Source organism: Dipodomys merriami, unplaced genomic scaffold (genome assembly GCF_024711535.1).
Source record: "Dipodomys merriami isolate MVZ:Mamm:240054 unplaced genomic scaffold, mDipMer1.0.p SCAF_39, whole genome shotgun sequence".
NCBI classification, from domain to species: Eukaryota; Metazoa; Chordata; class Mammalia; order Rodentia; family Heteromyidae; genus Dipodomys; species Dipodomys merriami.
Window position 1 is genome coordinate 9,985,087 of NW_027205492.1, and position 23,738 is coordinate 10,008,824.

At 48.5% G+C, this 23,738-nt stretch overlaps 1 protein-coding gene across 2 annotated transcripts; it reads right to left on the minus strand.

Annotated features, from left to right (window-relative positions):
- Window positions 1–1,924: 1,924 nt before the first annotated feature.
- Cyp24a1 (cytochrome P450 family 24 subfamily A member 1) lies at window positions 1,925–23,530 on the minus strand. 2 transcript variants are annotated; one of them, XM_069990027.1, is made up of 12 exons: window positions 22,924–23,530; window positions 22,551–22,741; window positions 21,003–21,096; window positions 19,668–19,764; window positions 17,018–17,109; window positions 15,069–15,180; window positions 13,643–13,788; window positions 8,443–8,609; window positions 7,326–7,404; window positions 5,753–5,950; window positions 5,537–5,656; window positions 1,925–3,730 (listed from the first exon to the last, which is right to left on the minus strand). In XM_069990027.1, the coding sequence occupies exons 1-11, from the start codon at window positions 23,182–23,184 to the stop codon at window positions 5,546–5,548; spliced, it is 1,548 nt and encodes a 515-aa protein (XP_069846128.1). In that variant the 5' UTR covers window positions 23,185–23,530; the 3' UTR covers window positions 1,925–3,730; window positions 5,537–5,545. The 2 variants fall into 2 exon arrangements, with proteins under 2 accessions (XP_069846128.1, XP_069846129.1); XM_069990028.1 differs by lacking the exon at window positions 1,925–3,730 and adding an exon at window positions 3,737–5,383.
- Window positions 23,531–23,738: the final 208 nt, after the last annotated feature.

Sequence of the window (23,738 nt, forward strand, 5' to 3'; positions counted from 1 at the left end):
ATAGTTTCCCACCAGCCAGAGGGGTAGCAACAACTTGCCGAAAGCCCAGGTCCCTCCTTCCCTCCTCTTCTCCTTCCCTCCTCTTCTCCTTCCCTCCTCTTCTCCTTCCCTCCTCTTCTCATTCCCTCTTCTCCTTCCCTCCTCTTCTCCTTCCCTCCTCTTCTCCTTCCCTCCTCTTCTCCTCTCCTTCTCAAAATATTATTTGGATCTCACAAAAGCCAAAGGGACTGCATTCCCAGTATATTGTTGAGCACTGGATTCCTAGAAACATCCAGGGGGCTTTTGTGGAAAGTAAATAATTGAGCCTGGCTTCCTGGAGACAGCAGAGGGGCTGGAGAAGAGGGATTGATGAGCCACCTTCCCTGAGCAGCATGTATTCTTGATGGTGGCCACAATCGTTCAGCGTTACTAAGCCTTTACCCTATGACAAGGACTGTATAGTATACTGATCTGTGGGCCCTCAGAGAGATTTTACAGCTTGGCCCGAGTCTTGGGTCAGCTGCATATCAACAGGATGACCTTGGGAAGATTGCCTCCCTTATGCATAAAGACAGTCACAAGCACTACCGAGCTGAACAAAATAAAGAGAAATATGTCATGACAGCAGCCTCTGGTAGACTCTGAGCCAGGGACCACAGATTCGGTGGCACACCGAAATGAGTACGTCCCCTTTCTCACTGTACCTCATATTCCTCTGTGTGTGGGGGAGGGTAAGTGCCAATCAAATGATCACACAGATACCCATGACCTTGCCGCTGTGGCAAATGGCCATCATGGTGAACACCACCATGTGAGTCTTTCAGAGACTGGATGCAATCCATCATCAACAGATTTGGGCTCCCTTATATATCATTCGGTTATTCGAAGATCATCGAACTTTGTGTCTCGTCTCATGTGTGAAATGGGAAAAAAGATAGGAAAGATGGTGATGTGTCACAGATCCATACACAGCAAATTCTCAAAAGCACCTGCTCAGGAAGAACAATCAATAGGAACAAGCCAATATCTGTATTAGCCAATAGGTATTACTCGCTATTACTGCCATGGTGAGAGCCATGTTGTGTCAGGGTCTCCCGCAGGTGAACGGCTCGGGGAAGTGAGGGCAGGAGACGTTGTCCCCTCACCTTGACCCCCTACAGCCCTTGTGCACATCTTCTATATGATATGTTCCCGCTGGCTGGCACCCGTAGCCCTCCTCAGTGATTTCCTTTAGATTGTTCAGCCATTGTGCCTGGATGCACTAAGAGCCAGATGTGCTTGGGAGTCATTAGGCTCTCTAAGTGCTCCATTCCCTGGTCACTGCCCCTCAGATCTCCCCAGAAACCACTTCCTTCGGGAGTCCTCTTCCCAATCTAGGTCACCCAGGAAGACTTGCTGCAGAGAGGCCAGGCTGGGCTCTGCCTGGTGCATGCAGCAGAATGGAAGGAAGCCGGCAGGGCAGGAAGGACAGCTGCAGGGACCAGTCCTCCTGGGAGGGCAGCCATGGAGGAATAGAAGTACCTGGCTGGCCTAGGTGGCCTCGGGGCTAGAGGACTGGGTGGAAGCCTGGGCCTGATGAGACCACACATGTGGTCTCACAGCATGGGGAAGTTCAATGTACAGAGCTGTGTCCTCCTGTGAGAGCCAGAAAGTCACAAGACAGGGGTCAAGGAAGCCAATGTAAAAAAGTAGATGGGGAAAGAAGCAGGGGGGAGCTGACTGTAGCAGTCCAGGTGAGAAGTTTGTAGTAACAGCCCATGAGGAAGACACGGTGCTGGACATATAAGTAAATGTACTTGAGTATTCAAGCAGCAAAAATTGGCCAATTATGCTCTAACTAATGAAAATGTTTTGTCATATGAAACACAATGAAGAGGAAAAAAATCTGTCATATATTTTTAAGGTTTTAGTTTTATTTTCAGAGAATTCAAAGATATACGGATGAAGTTTGACAACACACAAAGATGGGAAATTCCAAAAATAATTTTACAGTGGAGAGAGAGAGAGAGCAATTACTTATTTTAGCAACATGCAAATGTTCATTGAAATATAACGTTATGAATGCGCACTTCAGAAATACTCTAAAAATATAACCTAAACGTAAAATCTTTGCCAAATATACAAAAATACTTAATATGCATTGAGGAAAAAGTATTAGTAAAACACATGTATGAATAAATCGTATGTAAACAATGTTTTAAGGTTTGGAAGGGTTATATAAATTTGTGTATTTTGCATTTATGAAATCATGTTTTTCCAAGAAGTTCAGATAACAAAGGGCCAATAGTTAATTTGGCTATTTGTTAGTATTACAGTTGCCCCATTGAAGAGAAGAAAAAGTTAAGGCATGGAGAGCCATTTTCTTTTCTTTTTCTTTTTTTTTTGGGGGGGGGGGTCCGGTCGTGGGGCCTGAACTCTGGGCCTGGGCACTGTCCCTCAGCTCTTCAGCTCAAGGCTAGCACTCTACCACTTGAGCCACAGCGCCACTTCCGGCTTTTTTCTTTTTTCTTATGTGGTGCTAAGGAATCGAAGCCAGGGCCTCGAGCATGCAAGGCAAGCACTCTACCACTGAGCCACCTTCCCAGCCCGAGAGCCATTTTCTTAAAGTCATAATGAGTGTTTCTAAGCTATGACTGAACTTTAGAGCACTGTCTTGTACTGAGATCCTAAAATGAATTTCAATATATCTTTATATAAAAATATGATTAAAAGTATGACTGAGCAAATGCACTAAAATACACAGACACACACATACAGAAAAAGATGAATAAAAAATTTCAAAGTCCTATGATCAAATGATGCTACTGTAAACCACCAACATATTCTTATATCAGGAATTCTGACTCCTTAAAAGAAGAGATATTCTCTACTTTCCCAATAATGTTCGATGCAAGAGACATTAATATGCAGATTGATGAGGGGCTAATCAATCAACATTTAGCTTAGCTTACATATTTCCCAAAATATTACATGAAATAAAATTACAATAAGTAGATTTCCATGATTAGTCCCAAGCCCCAGAATCTTTAGCTGTACTAGCTCTTTTATTCTGAAATGTAAACTTAACTCTCAAGGATTAAAAAGCGAACTTGGGTTGGGCACTGGTGGCTCATGCCTATAATCCTAGCTACTCAGGAGGCTGAGATCTGAGGATTGTGGTTCCAAGCCAGGCCAGGGAGGAAAGTCTGTGAGACTCCTATTTCCAAAGAACCACCAGAAAACCAAAAGAGGAGCTGTGGTTCAAAGTGGTAGAGGCCTAGCCTTGAGCAAAAAAGCTCAGGGACAGTGGCCAGGTCCTGAGTTCAAGCCCCAAAAGTGACAGAATAAAAAAAAAATAAAAGAACTTGGAAGGCAGGTGCAGAAACATGGGATAACCTTTGCAAGACTTGACAGCAGTGCCTCACTTTGATTTCGTGTCATGAAGAAGAAAGGGTCCATGAGCAACTCCATGGGAGGGGGGCACTAGACGGGGCGGGTGTACAGGACAGGGAGGTGCAGACAGCGCTGGCTCCCCGCCCACTCTGCTTCTCTGTGCAGGATGTGGTCTGTAGGTACAGCCACCAGACACTGCAGTTTTCACCGCAGCTGTGTAGGGAAGAGGTTAGGAGCCCTTGGTCCTTCCTAGGCTGCCACGTGCTCCGGGTTCCACGTTTGTTTTCCACTGATGCAGAAGCCACAAGCACCATTCTTGCAGGGAGGTAAACATTGCTTATCTTGATCTTGATGAACAACAACATCAAAAAGAAAACCTCTGAAAAATACAGTAACACCCCAATTATATATCACGGGAAAACATTTAAATAAAAGAATTTATTAGCAAAAAAAAAAAGGTTAAGTGCTAAAACACTAATGAACACACCAGTTATCTGAGTGGGGGGGGCACTGAGTGTCTCTCAATGAAGCTAGCCTTCTTAATCGCCTGTGTTGGTTGAGGTGCTCAGAACTGGTGATGGGAAACGCAGGGGGAGGGGGGAGAGGAGGTGGGGGAGCAAGGTGTTCCTTTGGCCTCAATCAGGATGCTCACCTCACCCTGCACGTTGCTACCACCAGCCACCTCTGCAGGCGCCCTTCACTTGCAGCAGCCCAGCCAGCAAGTCCTGGGCAGGGCCGAGTGGGTAGAAAGATGGTGGCTGAGCCTGTGACTTCTACAAAGCCACATCGGTAGGGATGTCATCATCCCCAGAGCGTGGTGTCCGAGGTTCTTGTGAGCTGAGTTTGAGTCTCTTCCCTCATTCTGAATTTTTCACGTGTGTGTGTGTGTGTGTGTGTGTGTGTGTGTGTGTGTGTGTGTGTGTGTGTGTGTGTGTGTGTGTGTGTGTGTGTGTGTGTGTGTGTGTGTTGTGAGGACATACGTTAGTCCAGTCCCTGGACTGACAGGCTGATGGCTTTATTAAGGAAGGGCTTACTCAGGACAGGGCTCAACTGGTGGCAAGGAGATGATTCTGTGGTAATTACTTAGACAGGAGCTGGGGCCGTAGACAGAAATGAAAAAGTTGGGAAGAGCTGTGAGGACTCTAGAGGTGTTAGCAATGTCTCACCATGTTGTAATAGTGTTAGGCTGTATTTAATACAGACTAAACATGTAACCATAGTTCCATTTAAAGGTGGTAAAGCAAAATCCAATTGGCAAAAGAAAGCCCACTTTATTAAAAAATTTAAAAAGCTTCCTATAAAACTATTAGGACATAGCCTTGGTAGGCAGAAGAATGGTCTCCAAATTCAGTGTTTAATCCTCAGAGCCTGCGCAAGTGCGGTCGTACAAAGCAAAGGGGCTGTGCAGACGAGATGGGGACTTGGAATAGAGCTCATTCATTCATTCTGGGTAAAGCGTGTGGGAAAAGGGAGGCGGAGGCAACATGCAACTAGCGATCAGAAGCTTGGGAGAGACTTAGCGGGTCATTGTTGGCCACAAGCCGAGGAACACAGTAGCCTCTGAACGCTGGGATGACAGCACGAAGCTGGTGGCCATCAGTCCTAAAACCAGAACCAGTTCTGCCCAGAGCCCAGGGGCTGAGGGAAGGAAATACATTCTCCTCCAAGGAATGCAGCCCGGCCAGCCCTTGGCGTTTAGTGGTCAGAGCCACTGGAGAAACAATGGAGTGTGTTGCTAACCCACTGACAGTAACTTCTCACTGCAGCTGTGCAAAGCCAAGCCCCTCTACCCACACGTGCAGCAGGGTCAGTTGTGGCCGTGGTCATTTCTCAAGGAAGCCGCAAGTGGATATGACAGAGATTGGACACCCACAAAGTCTGAAGTCAGTGTCAACCAGCCTGGTCCAGAAAGCTCAGCCACCTCTGCTATCAACACGCCCAGATCCACAGCCAACGTTTATAAGCACTTGCTTGTAAATCCTTAGCCCAGCTAAGGATTTGTACTCATTTCTGGGACAGATCCTATGTTGGCCTGTGTTTTACAAAAGGAGGCAGAGAGGCGAGGTAGCTTCTGGAGGTCACCCGGGGAGGGGCAGGGGCAGGGGGGCAGCAGACATAGATTCACATCCAAATCTGGCTCACTTCCAGGCACCTTGCAGGGGCAGCAAACACCCCAGATACTCACCCAAGCACCCTATCGTGGGACAAAGGCGATGGGGAGCTCACGGCCAGGCACCAGGATGCCCAAGTGCAGAATCTCCACAGGCTTGTGGTCTGTGGCCACAAGTTCGTATTTGCGAACAATCTGGAACACACAGACACGAAAGAGCGAAACTAGCCCTCCTCCTTCGGCCGTGGAATGGCAGGAGGATGCCTGCATAAAACCCAGCCTGGATCTTACCTGGCACAGTGCCAAGTGGAGCTGGAGTTCGGCCAGCCGGCGGCCGATGCACATTCTCTTCCCCACGCCGAACGGGAGGTGTGCGAAGGGATGGATCTTTCTCTTCTCTTGAAGCCAGCGCTCGGGTCTGAACTGATCTGCATCTTCAAAATTGTCTTCATTGGACCCCAGCACCTGAGTATTTAGCATCAACACTGTCTGAAACATAAGTAGATGATTTTTTTAAATAATCAGAAGAGAACACTTGGCTGGCAACATTTGTAAAGCTGATCATCTTAAAAAATGTCAACGCCATGGTATAACCCCTGTTTTCACTGTATTTGATGTTGGTATAATTTGGGAAGCAGAAGGGAAAAAACAAATTGCTTAAATAGGGATACAGGTGGACCCATTGCAACAATGAGATGTACGAGATGCTATGTTGAAAAAAGAACTTTACAATTTAGGTGTGGGGGTGGGTGTAGTTGTGGAGATGGGGGGAAGGGATGGGAGGGGAATAACAATGGAGGAGGCAACAATGCTTGATGAGAAACGTACTCATTACCTTGCCCATGCGATTGTAACCCTACATACAGTATTTTCACAATAAAAAGCTTATTTAAAAATGTAAACTAGTGGGAAAGAGGGAACAGCTGATACTATGCACAAGGAAAGAAATGTACATATCACCCGATGTGGAAGAAATAACTGTATTGTCAAAGCTCATAGAACTCATAAACTTTATAGACCACGATAGACAACATGCCCCATGAAAATTAGAATGTGTCACTTTCACTAAGCATCACTAGCCCACAATACGGTGAAATTTGTAAAATTAGGTAATCACTTAGTCATAATAAAGAATTAAAAATGTAAACATAATCCACAAATATGTAATAAGGACAGATGGTTGCCAGCATACATTGAGTGCTTAAAATATTCTGAGTAATTGCTGGGCTCCTGTGGCTCACTCCTGTAATCCTAGCTTCTCCAGAGGCTGAGATAGGAGGATGGTAGTCCAAAGCCAGTCAGGACAGAAAAATCTGTGAGACTCTTACCTCAGCAAAAAGCTAGAAGTGAAGGTGTAGCTCAAGTAGTAGAGCACCAGTCTTGAGTAAAAAAAGCCAAGCAAGAATGCAAGGCCCTGAGTTCAAGCTGCAGATTGTCTCACAGATGTACACACACACACACACACACACACACACACACACACACACACACACACACACACACACACACACACACACACACACACACACCCGCATAATTGAAACAAGCAGCCTATTTTCATAGCACCCTCCTTAGAAGATGTTGTTTTTCTCCTACTCTTACAAATGAGGAAGTTGAACTTCACAGATAGTCACTGGAAGCCACACAGTTCAAGGTGCCAACAGGTCCTGGGCTGTCTCCAGGGCCGTTGTTTATAGTTCTGTATGGAGTAACGTGTCAGATATGCACTGTGCGTCATTGATTTCTGAACTGTGGACCCACAGAATTGAGACCTATTGCTCTTCTTATCAGGGAATCTGATGAATATTTGGGAACTGTACCTTTTAAAATGCTATAAGGTGCCGAGTATACAGATCATACTTACTCCTTTGGGTAAAGCATAGTCACCCAGGACTGTGGTCTTATCAAGAGTTCGAGTTGTAAATGGCACACTGGGGGTAATCCTAGAAAGAGGAAGTCAGTCATAAAGATGGCCACCGAACACATTCTGTCTGACCTTGCAGATTGGTTTAGATAGATACATGCTTTACATGTTCATACTTAAAAAGAGAACATAAGCGAGGCACTGGTGGCTCATGCCTGTAATCCTCGCTACTCAGGAGGCTGAGATCTGAGGATTGTGGTTCAAAGCCAGCCCAGGCAGGAAAGGCCGTGAGACTCTTATCTCCAATAAACCCAGAAGTGGCACTGCATCTCAAGAGGTAGAGCACTAGCCTTGAGCTGAAGAGCTGAGGGACAGTGCCCAGGCCCAGAGTTCAAGCCCCATGACCGACAAAAAAAAAAAAAAAAAGAGAGAGAACATAGTCAAAACTCTTCACAAAGGAGTCTTGCAGTTTTCTCTGTAACACTCACATCTTGTGTACCTTTTTTCTTATCTTATTGCATTGTATAAATCCCCAGGGCAAGGCTAGCAGTCACAGATATCAATGTATATGCTTTTCATGCTTTTTACTGGAAGCCTGATGTTTGTTCTATGCATCTATCTCTCCTTTGTGAGGTTAGAACAGTTTCTTTCTTATTCTAAGATCCACCAACTTTGGTTTTCTGGAAAGTGTGTATAAAGAATCCTCAGTGAGATAAGACACATAAACGGTGATTTTAGAAATGGAACAAAGAAAGAAAACTTTCACTGGACATTTTATACAAACTCAAAAAATGAAGGCGCATCTATTTTACTATTTAACAGTATGTGTTCTAATCTTTTATCTCAAATTCTACACTGTGCTCTGCTCTTTGTCAGTGCTCATGGCCATTAGAGAGGTGTTGTTATGAACTAAAGGGAAGAGCACTTACTTTCCAAGACGCTATAGAACTTGCACAAATGATTTAGGAAACGTGTGATGGAAAGGTGTGCCCAAAGCTCTTCATTCCAGTCTGCTAAATGTTCATAATCGCCCAGTGTGAGAGCGGGACTTGTGCGTTCTATGTGTTTTAGGGAACATTTTCCCAGTGTTTCTGGTGACCTAGACCCATGTGCTTACCTCATAGATTCCTTCAGGCAGGCCTTCAAGTAAGGCATTTTCCTCAAGTCTTCTGCCCGGGCCACCTGGTTCTCAGGCAGTATGCTCTGAATTTCCTGAAGAAGTCTTTGTTGTGCTTGAGGGTTTCGAGATAGATTGTAGAGCACCCACATCAAGCTGTTTGCTGTCTGAAAGCCACATGGACACAGATTTGAGTTCTACAAAGAAACTATCTTAAACCTCTGTTAGGCAAATTAAAAAGTGGTGCCTGGCACCTTGCTCTCCAGATATGTTGGAGCTTTGTTAACTTACTTTACCTTAAACAAATCTCACAGGTAAAAATGTCTGATTAATTTCGCAGCACCTCTCAATTCAGCCGAGCTTATTTCCCGAGGGAATCAAAGTGAAATTCTTTAAATACATTCTTTAAATGAAGAAAAGTGGCTGCATTTGGGACATTTAAAAATGAGAGTGACACAATGATTATTTGAACACAAATGAATGAGTGTCAAACTGGGGAACCAAGAAGGGACCTACTGGATTACAATGTGTCCATGTGGGGGCTAACATCTCCCTGCCAGGAGGGAGGGTCTTCGCTACTCTAGGGAATGGAATGGAACAGCCCTGGCTGTTTTTTCCTTAGAATCTATCACCGCCAAATACAACTTTTAATATAAAAAAAAATTGGTGGTGTGTAGAAAACTAAAGCTAGATCCTTATATATCACCCTGCACCAGAATCAACTCCAAATGCATCAAAGACCTTTAAGTAAAAGCAGAAACCCTGAAAACATTACAGGAAGGAATAGAAACTCTAGGTCTCCTTGGCACAGGCCAAAGTTTTCTCAGTAGAGACCCAGAAACACAATAAATCCAAGAAAGGTTGGACAAATGGGATTGCATGAAATTGCAGAGCTTCTGCATGGCAAAGGACATCAATAGAAAGCCCATGGATTGGGAGAAGATCTTCACTAGCCATACAACGGACAAGGGTGTCCTATCTAAAATATACTTAGAACTAAAAAAACTAAATCCCCCAAAGAAACAACTAAATCCTCAAAGAAACAACTTCCCAATAAATAAGTGGACTAAAGACTTCAAGAGAAACTTCTCTGAAGAGGAAATAAGAATGGCCAATAGACACATGAAGAAATGCTCAACTTCTCTAGCCATAAAAGAAATGCAAATCAAAACAACGTTGAGAGTTCACCTCACCCCAGTTAGAATGGCTAGAATCAAGAACTCTAATAACAACAGATGCTGGAGGGGATGTGGCCAGACGGGAACCTTACTGCATTGCTGGTGCAAACTTGTTCAACCACTTTGGAAAGTAGTATGGAGGTTCCTCAAAAGACTTCACATAGAGCTCCCCTGTGACCCAGCAATCCCACTTTGGGACATTTAGTAAGCTATCAGCATACTAAAGCTACCAGCATAACTATGTTTATTGCAGCATTATTCACCATAGCTAAGATATGGAACAAACCCAAATGCAGCTCAGTAGATGAATGGATCAAGAAAATGTGATATATATATATATAGGAATTCTGTGCCTCCATCAGAAAGAATGACATCGCCCCATTTGTTAGGAAATGGGAAGATTTGGAAAAAAATTATATTAAGTGAAGTAAGCCAGGCCCAAAGAAACATAGGTCCCATGGTTTCCCTTATTTGCAATAATTAGTGTATGTCTAGGGCAAGCAGAAAAGATCAAAAGCTATGTACATATGATCATATAAGATAATGCTAAACCCCAAGATAGGGACACAAGAGGCTTTTTCTTTTTCACTGTTGTTTGTAATGTACTATGTGATTTTTTTTTGTTTCTTTTGTATGTTTTTTCCCTAGGCTATAACCCCTGTTGTCACTGTATTTGATTCTGGTGCCCTGCATCTTGTATATACATTTTTCTAATTTAGGGAGGGGAAGGTAAATAATAAAATACTGAAACAAGGATACAGGTTGACCCATTATAACAATGAGACATACAAGACGTTATGTTGAAAATGAACTTTACAACTTACGGAGGGAGGGAGGAGTCTGGAGGTGGAGAGGGAAGGGTCGGTAGTGGAAATACAAAGGAAGGGGTCACAATGCTCGATAGGAAATGGACTCATTACCTTACTCCTGTAACTGTAACCCTCTGTACAGTATCTTTACAATAAAAAATACTTTTAAAAAGTTGGTGTTGGTGCATGCTTGTTGTCTTAGCTATTCCAGAAGTGTGGACAGGAGGGCAATTTGAGGCTCAGCCTAAGCCAAAATTCACCACCTTATCTAAAACCAAAGCAAACACTAAAGCCTGGGGTGGGCTCATGTGCTCCTGGCTGAAAGCCTGAGTTCAGTCCCCAATACCACCCGAAAATTCCATAGAAATGGTCCTGACTGATGACAGAGACAGATTCTTGCAGTTCAAGAAACCGCATGTGTAGGATGCAAGGCTCCTCTCTTCTGAGAGTCTCCCCCTTCCCTGGCATTTCTTTCCCTTTCAAATAAACCGGTTCTGTCTATATGGTTGTTTTGGGGTTTTTTGTTGTTATTTTGGGGCTTGAACTCAGAGCTGGGGTGCTGTCCCAGAGCTTTTGTGCATAAAGCTAGTACTCTACCACTTTAAGCCACGGCACAATTTCTGGCTTTTTGGTAGTTAAATGGAAATGAGAGTCTCATGGACTTTCCTGCCCAGGCTGGCTTTGAACCGTGATCCTCAGGATTGCTCAGCCTCCTGATAGGATGACAGGCATGAGTCACTGACACCTGGCTACTTTTTAAAATGAAAATTTAAACATATTTTTTGCCACACTCTAAAAAAAAATCACCACAAAAGTGAAAATGTATGATCAGGATTTCATCCACCTGCAAAGCCCCTGTGGGGGTACCCCAGCACGGGGCTGGGTGCTTCCAGCCTCTGCTTCTGACAAAGGCCTGTCCCAGGTCCCAAGCCTGCTCTCTGAAGGCAACAGGAAAGAATCATCTGGTGGAACGAGCCGTCACAGCATTTAGACATGTCCTGTTTACCACCAGGACTCACGGGCACTTGCTTTCTGGATCTTTCTAAGTTAAGTCTTCTGCCGGAGGTGGTCCCTCTGTCCTTCCTCCACGGAAACGAAGGCACTGTTTCTAATCACCAGGTCAGAGCCCGTGGTGAGTTAATATTTTTGGAAGAAGAGGCCTCCCAAGTGGGCTTCTTCATGGGAGCACAGAAACCACACAAAAAACTTACTCTGCGAGTCCTGTGACAGCACCAAATTACAGGCAATCAAAATCTCTCTGATCTTCCAAATGTGACTTTTACAATAACCAGGACCAAAAAAGAAACGGATCAGGTGTACAACCCTATCAGTCAGGCCTTACCACAAGTCCCAAAGTGAACTCCCCACGCCCAGATAACCTGTGTGGCTGTCTGGGCCTGTGAAGAGAATGGCAGGCTTGGTCTCAGGGGCCCAAGCTATCCTGGCCTGACCTCTTTCCTTAGCTGACCCTCCGCTTCTTTCCCTCAGCAAAGTTGTTCCTCCATCCACCCAGCCAGAGTCCACGTGTCACAAACACAAATGGCCAGGTGACTTCCTGGCCTGAGTTCCCCTCACAGGGATAATGAAATCCACAGTGTCTTGAGAAGACTCCGAAGACCTGTATAGCCTGCCCGCTGACTTCTCTAATCTCAGCTCTGCCACCATCCTTTACCTTCATCTGTCCCCAGTGCCTTTGCACCTGCTGTTGTTTCCTCTTCCTGAATTTTATAGTTCTCCATTTCTCTCATTCAGCAAGTATTTCTTGGCCAACTACTGTTTCACAGCTCAGGAATCAGCAGTGGAGAAGAGCAAATCCCTGCTCTCACAGAACACCCACCAATAAGAAGACTAATGGACGAAGCTACGTGAGTCTGAAGGAAGGTTTGTGACCCAATAGGAAATGGAGTTTGCATAAGTCCTTGCCTTCATAGCCTCCTGGAGTAGGAGGGGGAACCAGAAGTTTTTGTATTGTGAAAGAGGAGATCATGGAAATATTCTGCCTGGAGACGTTTAGGTGTAGGAAATGGCAGATCTACAGGAATGTTTAAATGCATCCTACAGTGAAAGCTTGAGAAGCAAATTAAAGGCAGCTAAAACGGCTGGATTTTGGCTTCATGGAGTCTCTCCTAAGAGTGCTGACTACCTCACACACAGCATTTTAGCAGCTAAAAGTAGCTGGTTCATTTCAATGCAAATCGAGCTGTCCACCCAGACCCAGAGGCTGAAGTCCCTTGGAGAGGCGGAGATGGGGGTGGGAGGCTGGTCTAGGCCCAGCCTAGGAGGGAAAAATGAAGTTTGAGACAGCCCCATCTCAACCATTGTCTGGGTTCAGTAGCAACTGCCTGTCATTCCCAGTGCCACTGGGAAGCACACGTGGGAAGATCACAGTCCATGCTGGCCTGGGCAGAAAGTGAGACCCTATCTTGAAGATAGTCTGAACATACAGGACTGGACATGTGGCTCAATGATAGAGCATCTGCCCAGCCAAGTGCAAGCCGACTATTGCAAATAATCAAAACTCAAACCAACAACAACAAAAACCAAGCGGTCCCAAACTCACTCTATTTTTAATTTCAAGGAAGAATACTATCATTGGCCTGAAAGATTGTATCTGTACTATTATTACTATTATTATTATTATTTTGCTGTCGATATTGCCAGCCACAGGTAGGCACATCAGGATAGCATGTATAATATCCTAAATATGTTTGGTTTAAAAACTCTAAACGGCCTCCCTAGAACATGAGGGTTCCTGCTTCCAAGGTCAGCTGCAGTTTTCAGCCTGCAGTGGAACTGGTCAGACTTTTGGCTAGAGTTTGATCAGGAACTGTCCAAGCCTCTGGGCTTTATGTGTAAGCCCCGCCCCTCCCACTGCTGCCTGCCCAGCCAAAAGCTCCCTGGCTGCTAATAGAAAGAGGGAGCAGGGCTGGGAAGGTGGCTCAGTGGTAGAGCACTTGCCTTGCATGCTCGAGGCCCTGGGTTCGATTCCTCAGCACCACATAAGCAAAAAGAAAAAAGCTGGAAGTGGCACTGTGGCTCAAGTGGTAGAGCGCTAGCCTTGAGCTGAAGAGCTGAGGGACAGCGCCTAGGCCCAGAGTTCAGGCCCCACGACCGGACCCCCCCCCCCAAAAAAAAAAGAAAGAGAGAGTAACAGGAGGGCTGGGTGGAATCATCTCCAGGAAAGCCGTTTATTTAGTGAACAGCCACACTTACCGTTTCCACCGCAGCCAGCTGGAGCTCTGTGACAGCCGCGTACAGTTCTTTCTTGGAAAGCCCGTGGTGGTGATAAATATTGCAGAGGAAATCAGTGCCAGGATGCTGGGAATACTTCTCTAACCGGTTATCGATACATGCCTTGACTAACAGGAAAAGGGGGGCGGGAGGAAGCCAGGTGATACTTTAAACAAAGAAAAGAACTTAGGGGCAGTTAGGGGGCGTTTTAAGACTCAAATCCTTCTTGAAATATCTAAAGCTTCATGTTAAACTGGCAAGGATTGGTAATACCCTTATAAGGGAATCTTGGATGTCAAGACTCCCCCCAACCAGGTATCTCCTTAAAATGGAGGTTGGGGGCTGGCCTGGGTGTTGGGGAGCTGGAAGTCTGTATTTCTAACAAGCTGCTGGGGAATGCAAGCGCTGCCCTTGGCACTCATGTTGTGAGCAAGAAGTGAGAACTTGGGAGAGATCAGTTTGAGGGTTCATGCTCAGAATCAGAACTGGGATCTAGAACTGAACACACCCATGCATACGCATGCTATGCACATGTGCAAGTACAGTGCCTATGCGTGTTGGCAATAAGGTAAAATCAGCATTTACAAAATCCCTTCTAGGTGCTGCATGTTGCTCTCGCTTTGATCCATCACACAAATAATCGTTGGACTAAGAATAATCACCATAGTGATGATGATGATGATGATGATGATGATGATGATGATGATACAGGCATGCATAGCAATTAGGCCGTAAGCCCCGAGGCCCTCTGTCTGGGGCTGCATGTGTCAGAAGTTATCAGGTGCCTCTGCTCTATCACTTAGGACAGATCAAAGGACTGTATATGTTTGCCTGAGGATAAAGTAAGTGTGCAATCCCTGATGTGTAGTAGCCATTGCTCTAACCATGGGGAAACCGTGGTGTGTTTGTGGTCCGTGTCTGCCTCAGACACACTAATCCTCTGTCCCTTTCAGAAACATGGCCACCCAGGGTGAAATGCATTGGCCAAGTTGTCACACACAGGGAAGTGGAGTTCTTCTTCTCCAAAGCTCTTGCTTTTAATCAGGTTTAGACCTCAGAGAAGACGACAGAAAGCTGCTTTCTGCCTTTTCCTTGCGATTCAACCCCATGCCTGTGTTTATAAAGCCTGGGGGAGTCAGGAGGGCCAAGGCTCTCAGCCAGGGTCAAGGCTTTCAGGTCAAGGTCAAGGCTCTCAGGTCAAGGTCAAGGGTCTTGGGTGAAGGCTCTCAGGTCAAGGTCAAGGCTCTCAGGTCAAGGTCAAGGGTCTTGGGTGAAGGCTCTCAGGTCAAGGTCAAGGCTCTCAGGTCAAGGCTCTCAGCCAAGGTCAAAGCTTTCAGCTAAGGTCAAGGCTCTGGGGTCGGGAAGGCAGCCCTGCCTCCCGCAGCTGCTCTGCAGCGGGATCCTTTACCTGATCTGAAGATGGTGTCCCAGGCCCGGGTGTGGTCCTGCCAGACTCTGGTGTTGAGGCGCTTGTGCAGCTCCACGGGGGTGACCATCATCCTGCCGAACGTGCTCATCATCTGCGGCACACACGCGTGCACGGGCGCTTGACATTGCAGCTCCATGCGCACGTCAGTCAGCGTGCACGCGGGCCTGTCCCCGTCCCCCCCCCCCCCCCGCCCCGTCCCGCCGCACGTCAGCGTGCACATCAGCGTGCATGTCAGCATTCACGTCAGCGTGCATGTCAGAGTGCACGCGGGCCTGTCCCCGTCCCCCCCCCCCCCGCCCCGTCCCGCCGCACGTCAGCGTGCACATCAGCGTGCATGTCAGCATTCACGTCAGCGTGCATGTCAGAGTGCACGCGGGCCTGTCCCCGTCCCGCCACACGTCAGCGTGCACATCAGCGTGCATGTCAGCATTCACGTCAGCGTGCATGTCAGAGTGCACGTCAGTGTCCATGCGGGCCTGTCCCCAGCCCACGTCAGCGTGCACGCGGGCCTATTCCCTGTCCCGCCCGTCAGCGTGCACGCGGGCCTATTCCCTGTCCCGCCCATCAGCGTGCACGCGGGCCTGTCCCTGTCCCGCCCGTCAGCGTGCACGCGGGCCTATTCCCTGTCCCGCCCGTCAGCGTGCACGCGGGCCTGTCCCTGTCCCGCCCGTCAGCGTGCACGCGGGCCTATTCCCTGTCCCGCCCGTCAGCGTGCAGCACGTCAGTGGACCCGCCCTGTCACACCCCGCTCGTGGAAGGTCAGAAGTCCCAGGGAAAGACGTTCCGCCGCGCAATGGGAAGTGCTGGACTTGGACTGGAAGGGTGGCCTCGTGGGCTCCGTGGGGTAACAGCGTGGCCCCGAGGGGGCGGGCACGCCGCCGAAAGGGGCGGGGCGTCGAGCCCCACATGGTGAGCTGTCGAGACGTGATTGGACAGTGGGCATCTTGGGGGCGGGGCATGCATGGCAGTTGGAAACCGTTAGATGAAACCGTTAGACCCGTTGGAGTGGGGGAGGGGCGCAGGGCTCCGAGGGGCGGGGGGAGGGTAGAGAGCGAGGACAGGAGAGCGGACCGAGGGGAAAGCGAAGGAAAAGCCTTCCCCCCCCCCCCAGGCATCTGCTGTCTGTAATGGCGCCTCGATGACTGCCCCGCTGTTTAGGGGTCTAATGGGGCGCGCGCGGCCTAGCTCGCCTGAAGCCCTGGGTTCAAGTCCTCAGCCCCACGTGTGTAGAAGCGGCGCCGAGGCAAAGGCGGTGGCCGCTGGCCTTGGGCCAGAGCGCTCAGGGCGCGAGTTCAAGGCCCGGGACCGGCAAAACAAGTGTGGGACAGTAAGAGCCATGACGGCCACGGCAACGACCAAACACGCCGGGTCCTATGACCCAACTGTGAACACAATGAAGAAGCCGAAGGTGGGAGGAGGGGAAGGGGGGGGGGGGAGGGGGAGGAGGAGGAGGAGGAGGAAGAGGAGGCCCAAGAGGAAGAGGGTGGGGGGGGGGAAGATGAAGGAAGAAAAGAAGGAAGTAGGGAGAAGGGGGTGAAGCTATAATTTCATATTCACTTTGATCTCCTAACCTCAGTCATTCCCAAACCCACGTCACAGGGCTATAACTATCCATCAACTTAAACCTTTCAAAAATTAAAAGTGTGTAATTTTTCACTTTGTTTCACATGTACTGACCATTGACCTGGAGAGCCCAAGATAGCTATAAGATAAAGTCTTATGTGATTAAGAATAACCTTGCCTAAACAAAAGAACAATGGATGCACCGTGATTCTTTATATGTGTACCCATGCATGTATGCGCATGAAAATGAATACTGAAAGTCAATGAACAACTATAGAAGTATAAGCTGTGGGTTTCCTCAGGCTTGGAGACATTGTAGCATCTGCTAAGTTCCAGGAAACATCTCCACCCTGAGGGACACTTACTGTTTTGATGGCCATGATGAAATTCAAGGCCTCTTCCTCTGTGTTCCTTTGAAGGAGCCCAAATCTCTTCTCATATAAGATGAAGCAGATACCTGTTATTCAAGGAAATCATCACTGTTAACCAATCACAATGAAGCTGGAGTCTGTGAGTCATCAGCTCTTAAAGACTTAATTCTATGTCTCATAAACACTTGGTCTTTTCTAAGGGGGATAAAGAGCCCCATGGTAAGTCCAAGAATATCTAGGAAAGGCAATCAGCCAGGGAGAACACTCTCTCTTCAGGGAGAGACACATTGCCGTGGGCTGGGTTGTCACAGAAAGTTCCAGGGCAGAGGTGTGGTGGGGTCAGAGTTCTGCCCTGACTTCCGCTCAGTCCCTCATTAGCTTCTGCTCCTGAACATGCCCGCAGAAGCTGGCATGGGAGGATACAGACTGCATTCCCACTTACCTGTCCCCCACTGGACTAGCACTGGAGAGATACCTTTTCCCCCATCTAATCTTTTTATTTAGACACCTCTTTAAAAATAAAATCTGTAACCCTTTATGTTAAAACCTTGTACTGACCAGAAAGTTGAAACAGTGTAATAAGTATGTGGGTCTTCTAAATTCAGACACCATAATCGTGAGCATTTGGCCACACTTCCTGTCTCACTAGGTGCGTAGTTGCTCAGCACTTGACCCACCGGGCTGTACGTCCCGCGTCATTTGAGAATAATGAGCGGCGCTGATGATTCTTCACAAGTAAATACGGTAGCAGTGACCTACTAAGAGTAATGACCCTCTTCTATAAGCGTCATCCTAACAACACACCCGTATATCATGCAACTGACATGCTAAACAACATACACGTTCCGTAGCATGTCTACTACATCCCCTATTGTCCTAAAAGTTGTCTTCTGTTACTATTTCCTTTTGCGATCAAAGACCACCCAAAGTGCTGTTTGATCACTGATAATTAGCTCTTGATTTGCAAAATGGAACACTGGTTGGTCTAAACTTGGAAAGCTGAGAAGAAAAAGAGTAACATAGCTTGTCAGACTCTATCTGCACTTTGTGAACTAACTCAATCCTGTAATCCTGTCCTATCTGTTGAGGTAGGTGTGTGTGTGTGTGTGTGTGTGTGTGTGTGTGTGTGTGTGTGTGTGTGTGTGTGTGTGTGTGTGTGTGTGTGTGTGTGTGTGTGTGTGTGTGGTGTACCAGTCCTGGGGCTTGAACTTAGGGCCTGGGTGCAGTCACTGAGCTTCTTTTGCTCAAGGCTAGCATTCTACCACTTCAGCTGCAGCTACACTTCCAGCCTTTTTTTTTTTTTTTAGTAATTTATTAAGAGATGAGCATCTCACAGACTTTCTTCCTCAGATCTCAGCCTCCTGAGTCGCTGGGATGACTGTCATGAGCCAAGGCACCTGCCATTGTTGCACTGTTTATCTCGAGATGCCTGACAGTGGATGTCTTTGGGAGAGTGGAAGAGCTCTGGGTGGTCCATGGACATGTATAAACCTCCTAGTTGCTTATTTCCAGCCCATTCAAATTATAGTCATGATTCTGACTTTGCATTTATGAAAGCCCTATTCTTTATGCTTCCCTTGATGACAAGTGGGGGAGTTATTGGTTGAAATGGGGTTTTCCTGACTTTCCACCCAGACTGGTGAAAAACCTTCCAAATCTCTGCTTCCTGCTCTGCTGTTCTTTCTTGACTTCTTCAATCTTTTCCTTGTTGACAAAGTATATATTGCAGTATGCCTAAACAGAAGCCCAGGAGGAAGAGATGTTGCCTGTGTGTTATTTGCTGTGTCCCTAGTGTCTAACACAGGGCTGGTGCATAGCAGTTGCTTGTTGAATGACTTCATAAACAATCCATAGTGCAAGACACAAATTTTAGTGCTTAAGAGAAAAAGCACAAAAAGGTCTTATACAGCCTCATGGGCAGGGAGATATTGTAACAGGAAAGTCATCAACGGATCAACATTTGAACCTCCTCCAAACCACTTGCACAATTGAATCATGCAGCTAATAAGTAGCTGCTAAAGATGGCTGTCCACCCTTGGCACCCTTTTCTAAGATTAAAAGGGTCCAAAGATAGAAAAGAAATTAAAAATGCTTAAAAGTGGGAAATCGGGCAGGAGAGATAGGTGAGGAGAGAGGGAATTTATATATACATGTATAGGTATATATATATTTTAAACAAAAAAATGTCAGAAGTTAAAACTAGGAAATAAGCTGAAAAAGCAAACAAGCTCCTCTCTCTTCATACCTCCTTTTTAATGTTGTGGCAAGATTAGAAGACATAGGGCTGTGTAAATCTACCTTCTCCTTTAAACTGATAAAAACTGGTAAAGGAAGGTGTGAAGGACCGAAGGAAGTCCTAAGGCCACCCCTGTTTTGGGTGGGCCTCATTCATCGAACAGTCCCCAAACCACTGTCTAAGAATTAGGGGCAGCTGGACCTTGTGTATCCCACCCAGCTCTGAAAGAATAAAAGCTACAGATAGAAACCATCATTTTGAGTCTTGAAACTCTCATTTCCTTTGTAGGGACAGGAAATGTATCTCCCCCCTCATTTTCTATTTCTCTTTTAAACCTGTTATACTAAAATAAAACCTTGCCACCACTTAACAAGAAAATAAGTGAACTGGACTGTGAAGATGACTTACTTTCAAAGGACCATTTGTTCAGTTCCTTGTACAAGTCCTCAATGTGGCCTGTGGCATCAGAAAGCTCATCTACTCTACTCATGAGATCAGCCAAGACCTGACCCAAAACAAACAAATATGGAAAGTACATGTTAATGACAGGGAAGGAACAGGAAAGCATCCAGGCCACTGAGCTAACTGGAGAGTTTTCTGCATGGAGTATTCTTTGCCCGCCGTGTTATTCCTTGTGACTAGCCCTAACTACATAGTCTCCTCTATCTGCCTATTCCCTGGCTGCTCTGTCCTGAGTTATTTCCTGAGCTCTTCCAGCAGCCACCCTTCAGCCTTTGTTCTAAAAGCAAGTCTGGGCAAGGTAAGAAAAGAAGGCTCTAAGTACAATGTGGGCATAAACCACAAGGAAGGAGCCAACCGAGGGAGCCCGTTGGGGTGGCGGCTCAAGGACAGGGCTGCTCCAGCTGGCCTGCAGACGGAGGGCTGCATCTCCAATGCCACACCCTGGGTGGCAGCATCCTTCTGCCTTGGTGGATTGGTGGAGGTGAGCATGTGGTTGGCCTTAGTGCCAGGCGATCTGGACACTCTCTGTGGGCTCAACTAAATAGCTCTGTGACCTTGGGACAGTCGCTTAAAATCTCTAGATGTTGGTCTCAAAGCTAGATGTAGGCCCAAGCTAGTCCAGTCATAGCAGCAGGTAACATTGCCTTTCCTTTATTATGTAACAGAGAAAACCAAGCTAAGACACGCCAAGCCACTGGCTCAGGGACTGATAACTTGCCGTGCCAGGCCCTCTGAAGGTTGATCAGAAAGCCTTTGAATTTATAACAGAAGGAAGACATTGCTACAGGCTTGTCGCCCCCTTGTGGCTCGTGTTGGTAAAGAACAGTGTTCAACTACTGCTTGTTAGGAAACCATCACGACCTGTCCACACTCCACTGACTGCTGATGGTCTGAATACATTCCATCCCATGTTTCTCTATCTAGCAGGTTGGTGGTCTTGCCTGGATATCTTTCTTCACCCTCTTTGCTGTGTAGATGTCTATTCACACAGCACAGCCCAGACCAAATGTCACTGCTTGAGAGGACTTTTCAAGCATTTAACCTCAGCTGGCAAATGATTAGGGAACAGAGGAATAGAAAAGTTAAGGGGCAAGACTGGAACATAAGCAACACTCATTACAGGATTATTTTTAAATGGAGAGAGGAATAAGGGCTCAGGGAAGGTGATGTGGATTGGAATGGAGAAAGAGCAGAAAGAGCAGACCCCTGAATCCTCCCCCGCCCCCAACTCTTTCCCCTCCACGTTGTAGCTGTGACTTGGAGGGACGTGAGTTTGCAAACCTCATTAATTTTGTTGTCCAGCTTCATAATTTCCACTGGCTTCATTAGTTTCTTCTGGAAAGCACTGCGGACCCTCTGCCAGTCCTCCCCTTCCCTGAGAGAGAAGCAGGAGTGTGTTTAGAATGGGAGGAAAGCAGGAACGGCTGGAGGTATCTCCAAGCAGCAACCTCTTGAGCCCCAGAAGGAAGTGATGGGTGAGAATCTCCGGAGAAGAGGCTGGCAGGGTTCACCTTAGCAGCATTTGCAGCTGGCTTGATATTAGGATGAAAACACACGTCTTTTCTCTTCCTTCATGATGACCACCGAGAAGATGAAGCCCAGATAATTTGGGCTTGGGGGCTTTTGATTGACTCTTGTTGGGGGAGTAGGGCTCCAGGAACCTCAATGCCAGTCACAAGAATAGGCATGTGAACAGCTCCGGGCCCTCAACTGGGATTTGTTGAAGGCAAAACTGTCTTTCAACCTATTGGCCTGCGTGTCACACCTTGCAAACCACTTCAGGTGCAGACTGGAGGCATAAGGCAGAGAGAGTGTGACCCCCACAAACCCTTGTGTGTGGGATGTTTTGGGGCACACAGCTGCAGATGCCCCACAGCTCAATATGCCAACAATTACATCTGCAAAAATGCAGCTACTAGACTAGAGCACTAGGGGGGTGGGGTTGACAAAGTGCTATCTTGTTCAACGCTAATGATGCAAACAGCAGAAGCGTCCTCTGGCATCGTAGCATTTAGCCTCATTTAGAACATGACCTTAGCCCCTGTCTCTCAGTCCAGCGTTGTCTGTAGACCTGCGTGTAACTTTGGGGGTCTTCTGAAAGAGTGGCCCCGGCAGACACAGAAGGAGTTCTTTTCTATGTTTGCATCCGGTCTTAGGGAATGTTAAAGAACGATTGGTCTGCAAAGGACACAGGCTTCAGGGTCTCCCCAAGAGTCTGGGGGACCACAATTTGTCTCATCTTGGGGCCTTGTCCAGCAGCTAGAGAGCAAGCCAGTGATATTGGGGACAGAACGCCCTCCCTTCCCCCTCCTTCTCTCCCTCCCCCCTCCTCTCCCTCCCTCCCTTGTTTTCTTCCTTCTTTCCTTCCACCCTCTCTCCTTCCACCTCCCCTCCCTCTCTCCTTCCTTCTTTCCTTCCTTCCTTCTTTCCTTCCTTCCCATCACCCTCTCTCCCTCCTTCCCTCCCTCCTTCCTTCCTCCCTTCCATCCCTCAGTCCTTTTCTTCCTTCCATCCTCCCTCCCTTTCTCTCTTCCTCCCATCCTCTCTCTTTTCCCTCCCCTCCCCTTTTCTTTCTTTCTTTCTTTCTTTTTTTTTCAGAACCTAGGGCTCTGCTTTAGCTTAGGCTCCTCCACCCAGCCCACTTGGTTGTTCAGATAGATCGGGTCAGAAGACCCGATCAGCCTGCCTGGCCTCCCGCCCGAAGTCCTCCCTCCGGCCTCCGCCTTCCGGGCTGAGTGGAGGCTTCGGTGTCTGTCCTGCACGAGGGGAGTCCAGCTGCCGGGGGCTGGGGACTCTGCGTCCAGCCCGCTGCCCGCGGCGGGCACTCACAGGATGAGCAGCCCGTAGGCCTCCTGGCGGTGGTCGCGGTAGGCCTTCCAGGGCTTGATCTGCAGGCGCTGCGGGTGCGCGCCCTCGGCGCGGTACGCGGCCTCCAGCAGCGGGGGCGAGCCCAGGTGCACAGAGTCGAAGGATCCCAGCTTCATGCGGAAGATGTGGCCATAGCGGCCGTGGTACTCGGCCTGCGAGGGCGGGGCGGGGCGGGGCGGGGTCAGCGCAGCCATCCCGGGCGGTGGCCGGGACGGCCGCGCCCTCCCGGGGCCCGGGGCGCACGGAACGTCCAGGAGGGGTGCAGCGGAAGCCCGGGGGAGCGCAGGGCCGGGAGGATGAAGGAATGTCAGGGGGGGGGGTGCAGAATATTTACCAGCGTGTTATGCTGCTTCTTCAGGCCCCCTTTCCATAGGATCTCCAGCAGGCTGCCCAGCAGGGGCCAGCTGCGGGGGCCGGGCAGGGCGCTCGCGTGCTGCGCCCCAGCCGGCGCCAGCCCGGGGCACGGGGGGCCGTGGCGTGGCGCAGGGGGCGCGCACGGCGTCGTCGAGGCCAGGGGCCTGGGGCGCTCGTGGACGCTGCGCAGCCGCCGCAGGAAGGCGGTCAGGGGGCGCGACCTGCCCATTGGGGAGCTCATGGCACCGGGGGCGCGGGGAGCGGGGGACACGTCTGAAGGCGCCGGGACGGAAGAGGAGGTGCTGGGGGAGAACTCTGTGTGTGTGTGTGTGTGTGTGTGTGTGTGTGTGTGTGTGTGTGTGTGTGTGTGTGTGTGTGTGTGTCGGGGGGAAGCCCGGCTGTTCTAGAAAAGTGAGGCCGACGGGGGCCAGGAGGTGGGGTGGAGAGGGAGAGGCGCGCGCAGGGATGCTGGACGGCGCGGCCGGGCGATCCGGAGGAGCGCAGGGCGACGGCTCTGGGGAGGGGAGAAGAAAGCTGGTGCGGGTCCTCCTGGGCTCTGCACGGCGTCGGGAGCGCACGGCAGGGAGCGGGGCGCTGCGGGCTCTGGCGTGGCCTGCGCGCGGTGCCGTGTATTTATGGAGCCGGGGGGCCGCCCGGGTGGCCAATGGGCCGGGCCGAGCGGGGCTGGCGGACGGATCAGCGAGGTGAGCGAGGGCGCAGGCCAGGAGGCGCGCGGGCTCCACCCCGGAGATCACTCGGGGAAAGCGCGTCCAGCCCGGGTTCACCGGGTACAGC

Bases quoted from the DNA above. Each gene is read 5' to 3' on its own strand.
- Cyp24a1 (XM_069990027.1), bottom strand. From the start codon at position 23,184: ATGAGCTCCCCAATGGGCAGGTCGCGCCCCCTGACCGCCTTCCTGCGG. The intron at 19,765-21,002 runs GTTTGCAAACTC...GTTTTGGGTCAG, and splicing joins TGGACAACAAAATTAATGAG to GTCTTGGCTGATCTCATGAG. The intron at 15,181-17,017 runs GTAAGTGTCCCT...TGTGTGCCGCAG, and splicing joins TCATCATGGCCATCAAAACA to ATGATGAGCACGTTCGGCAG.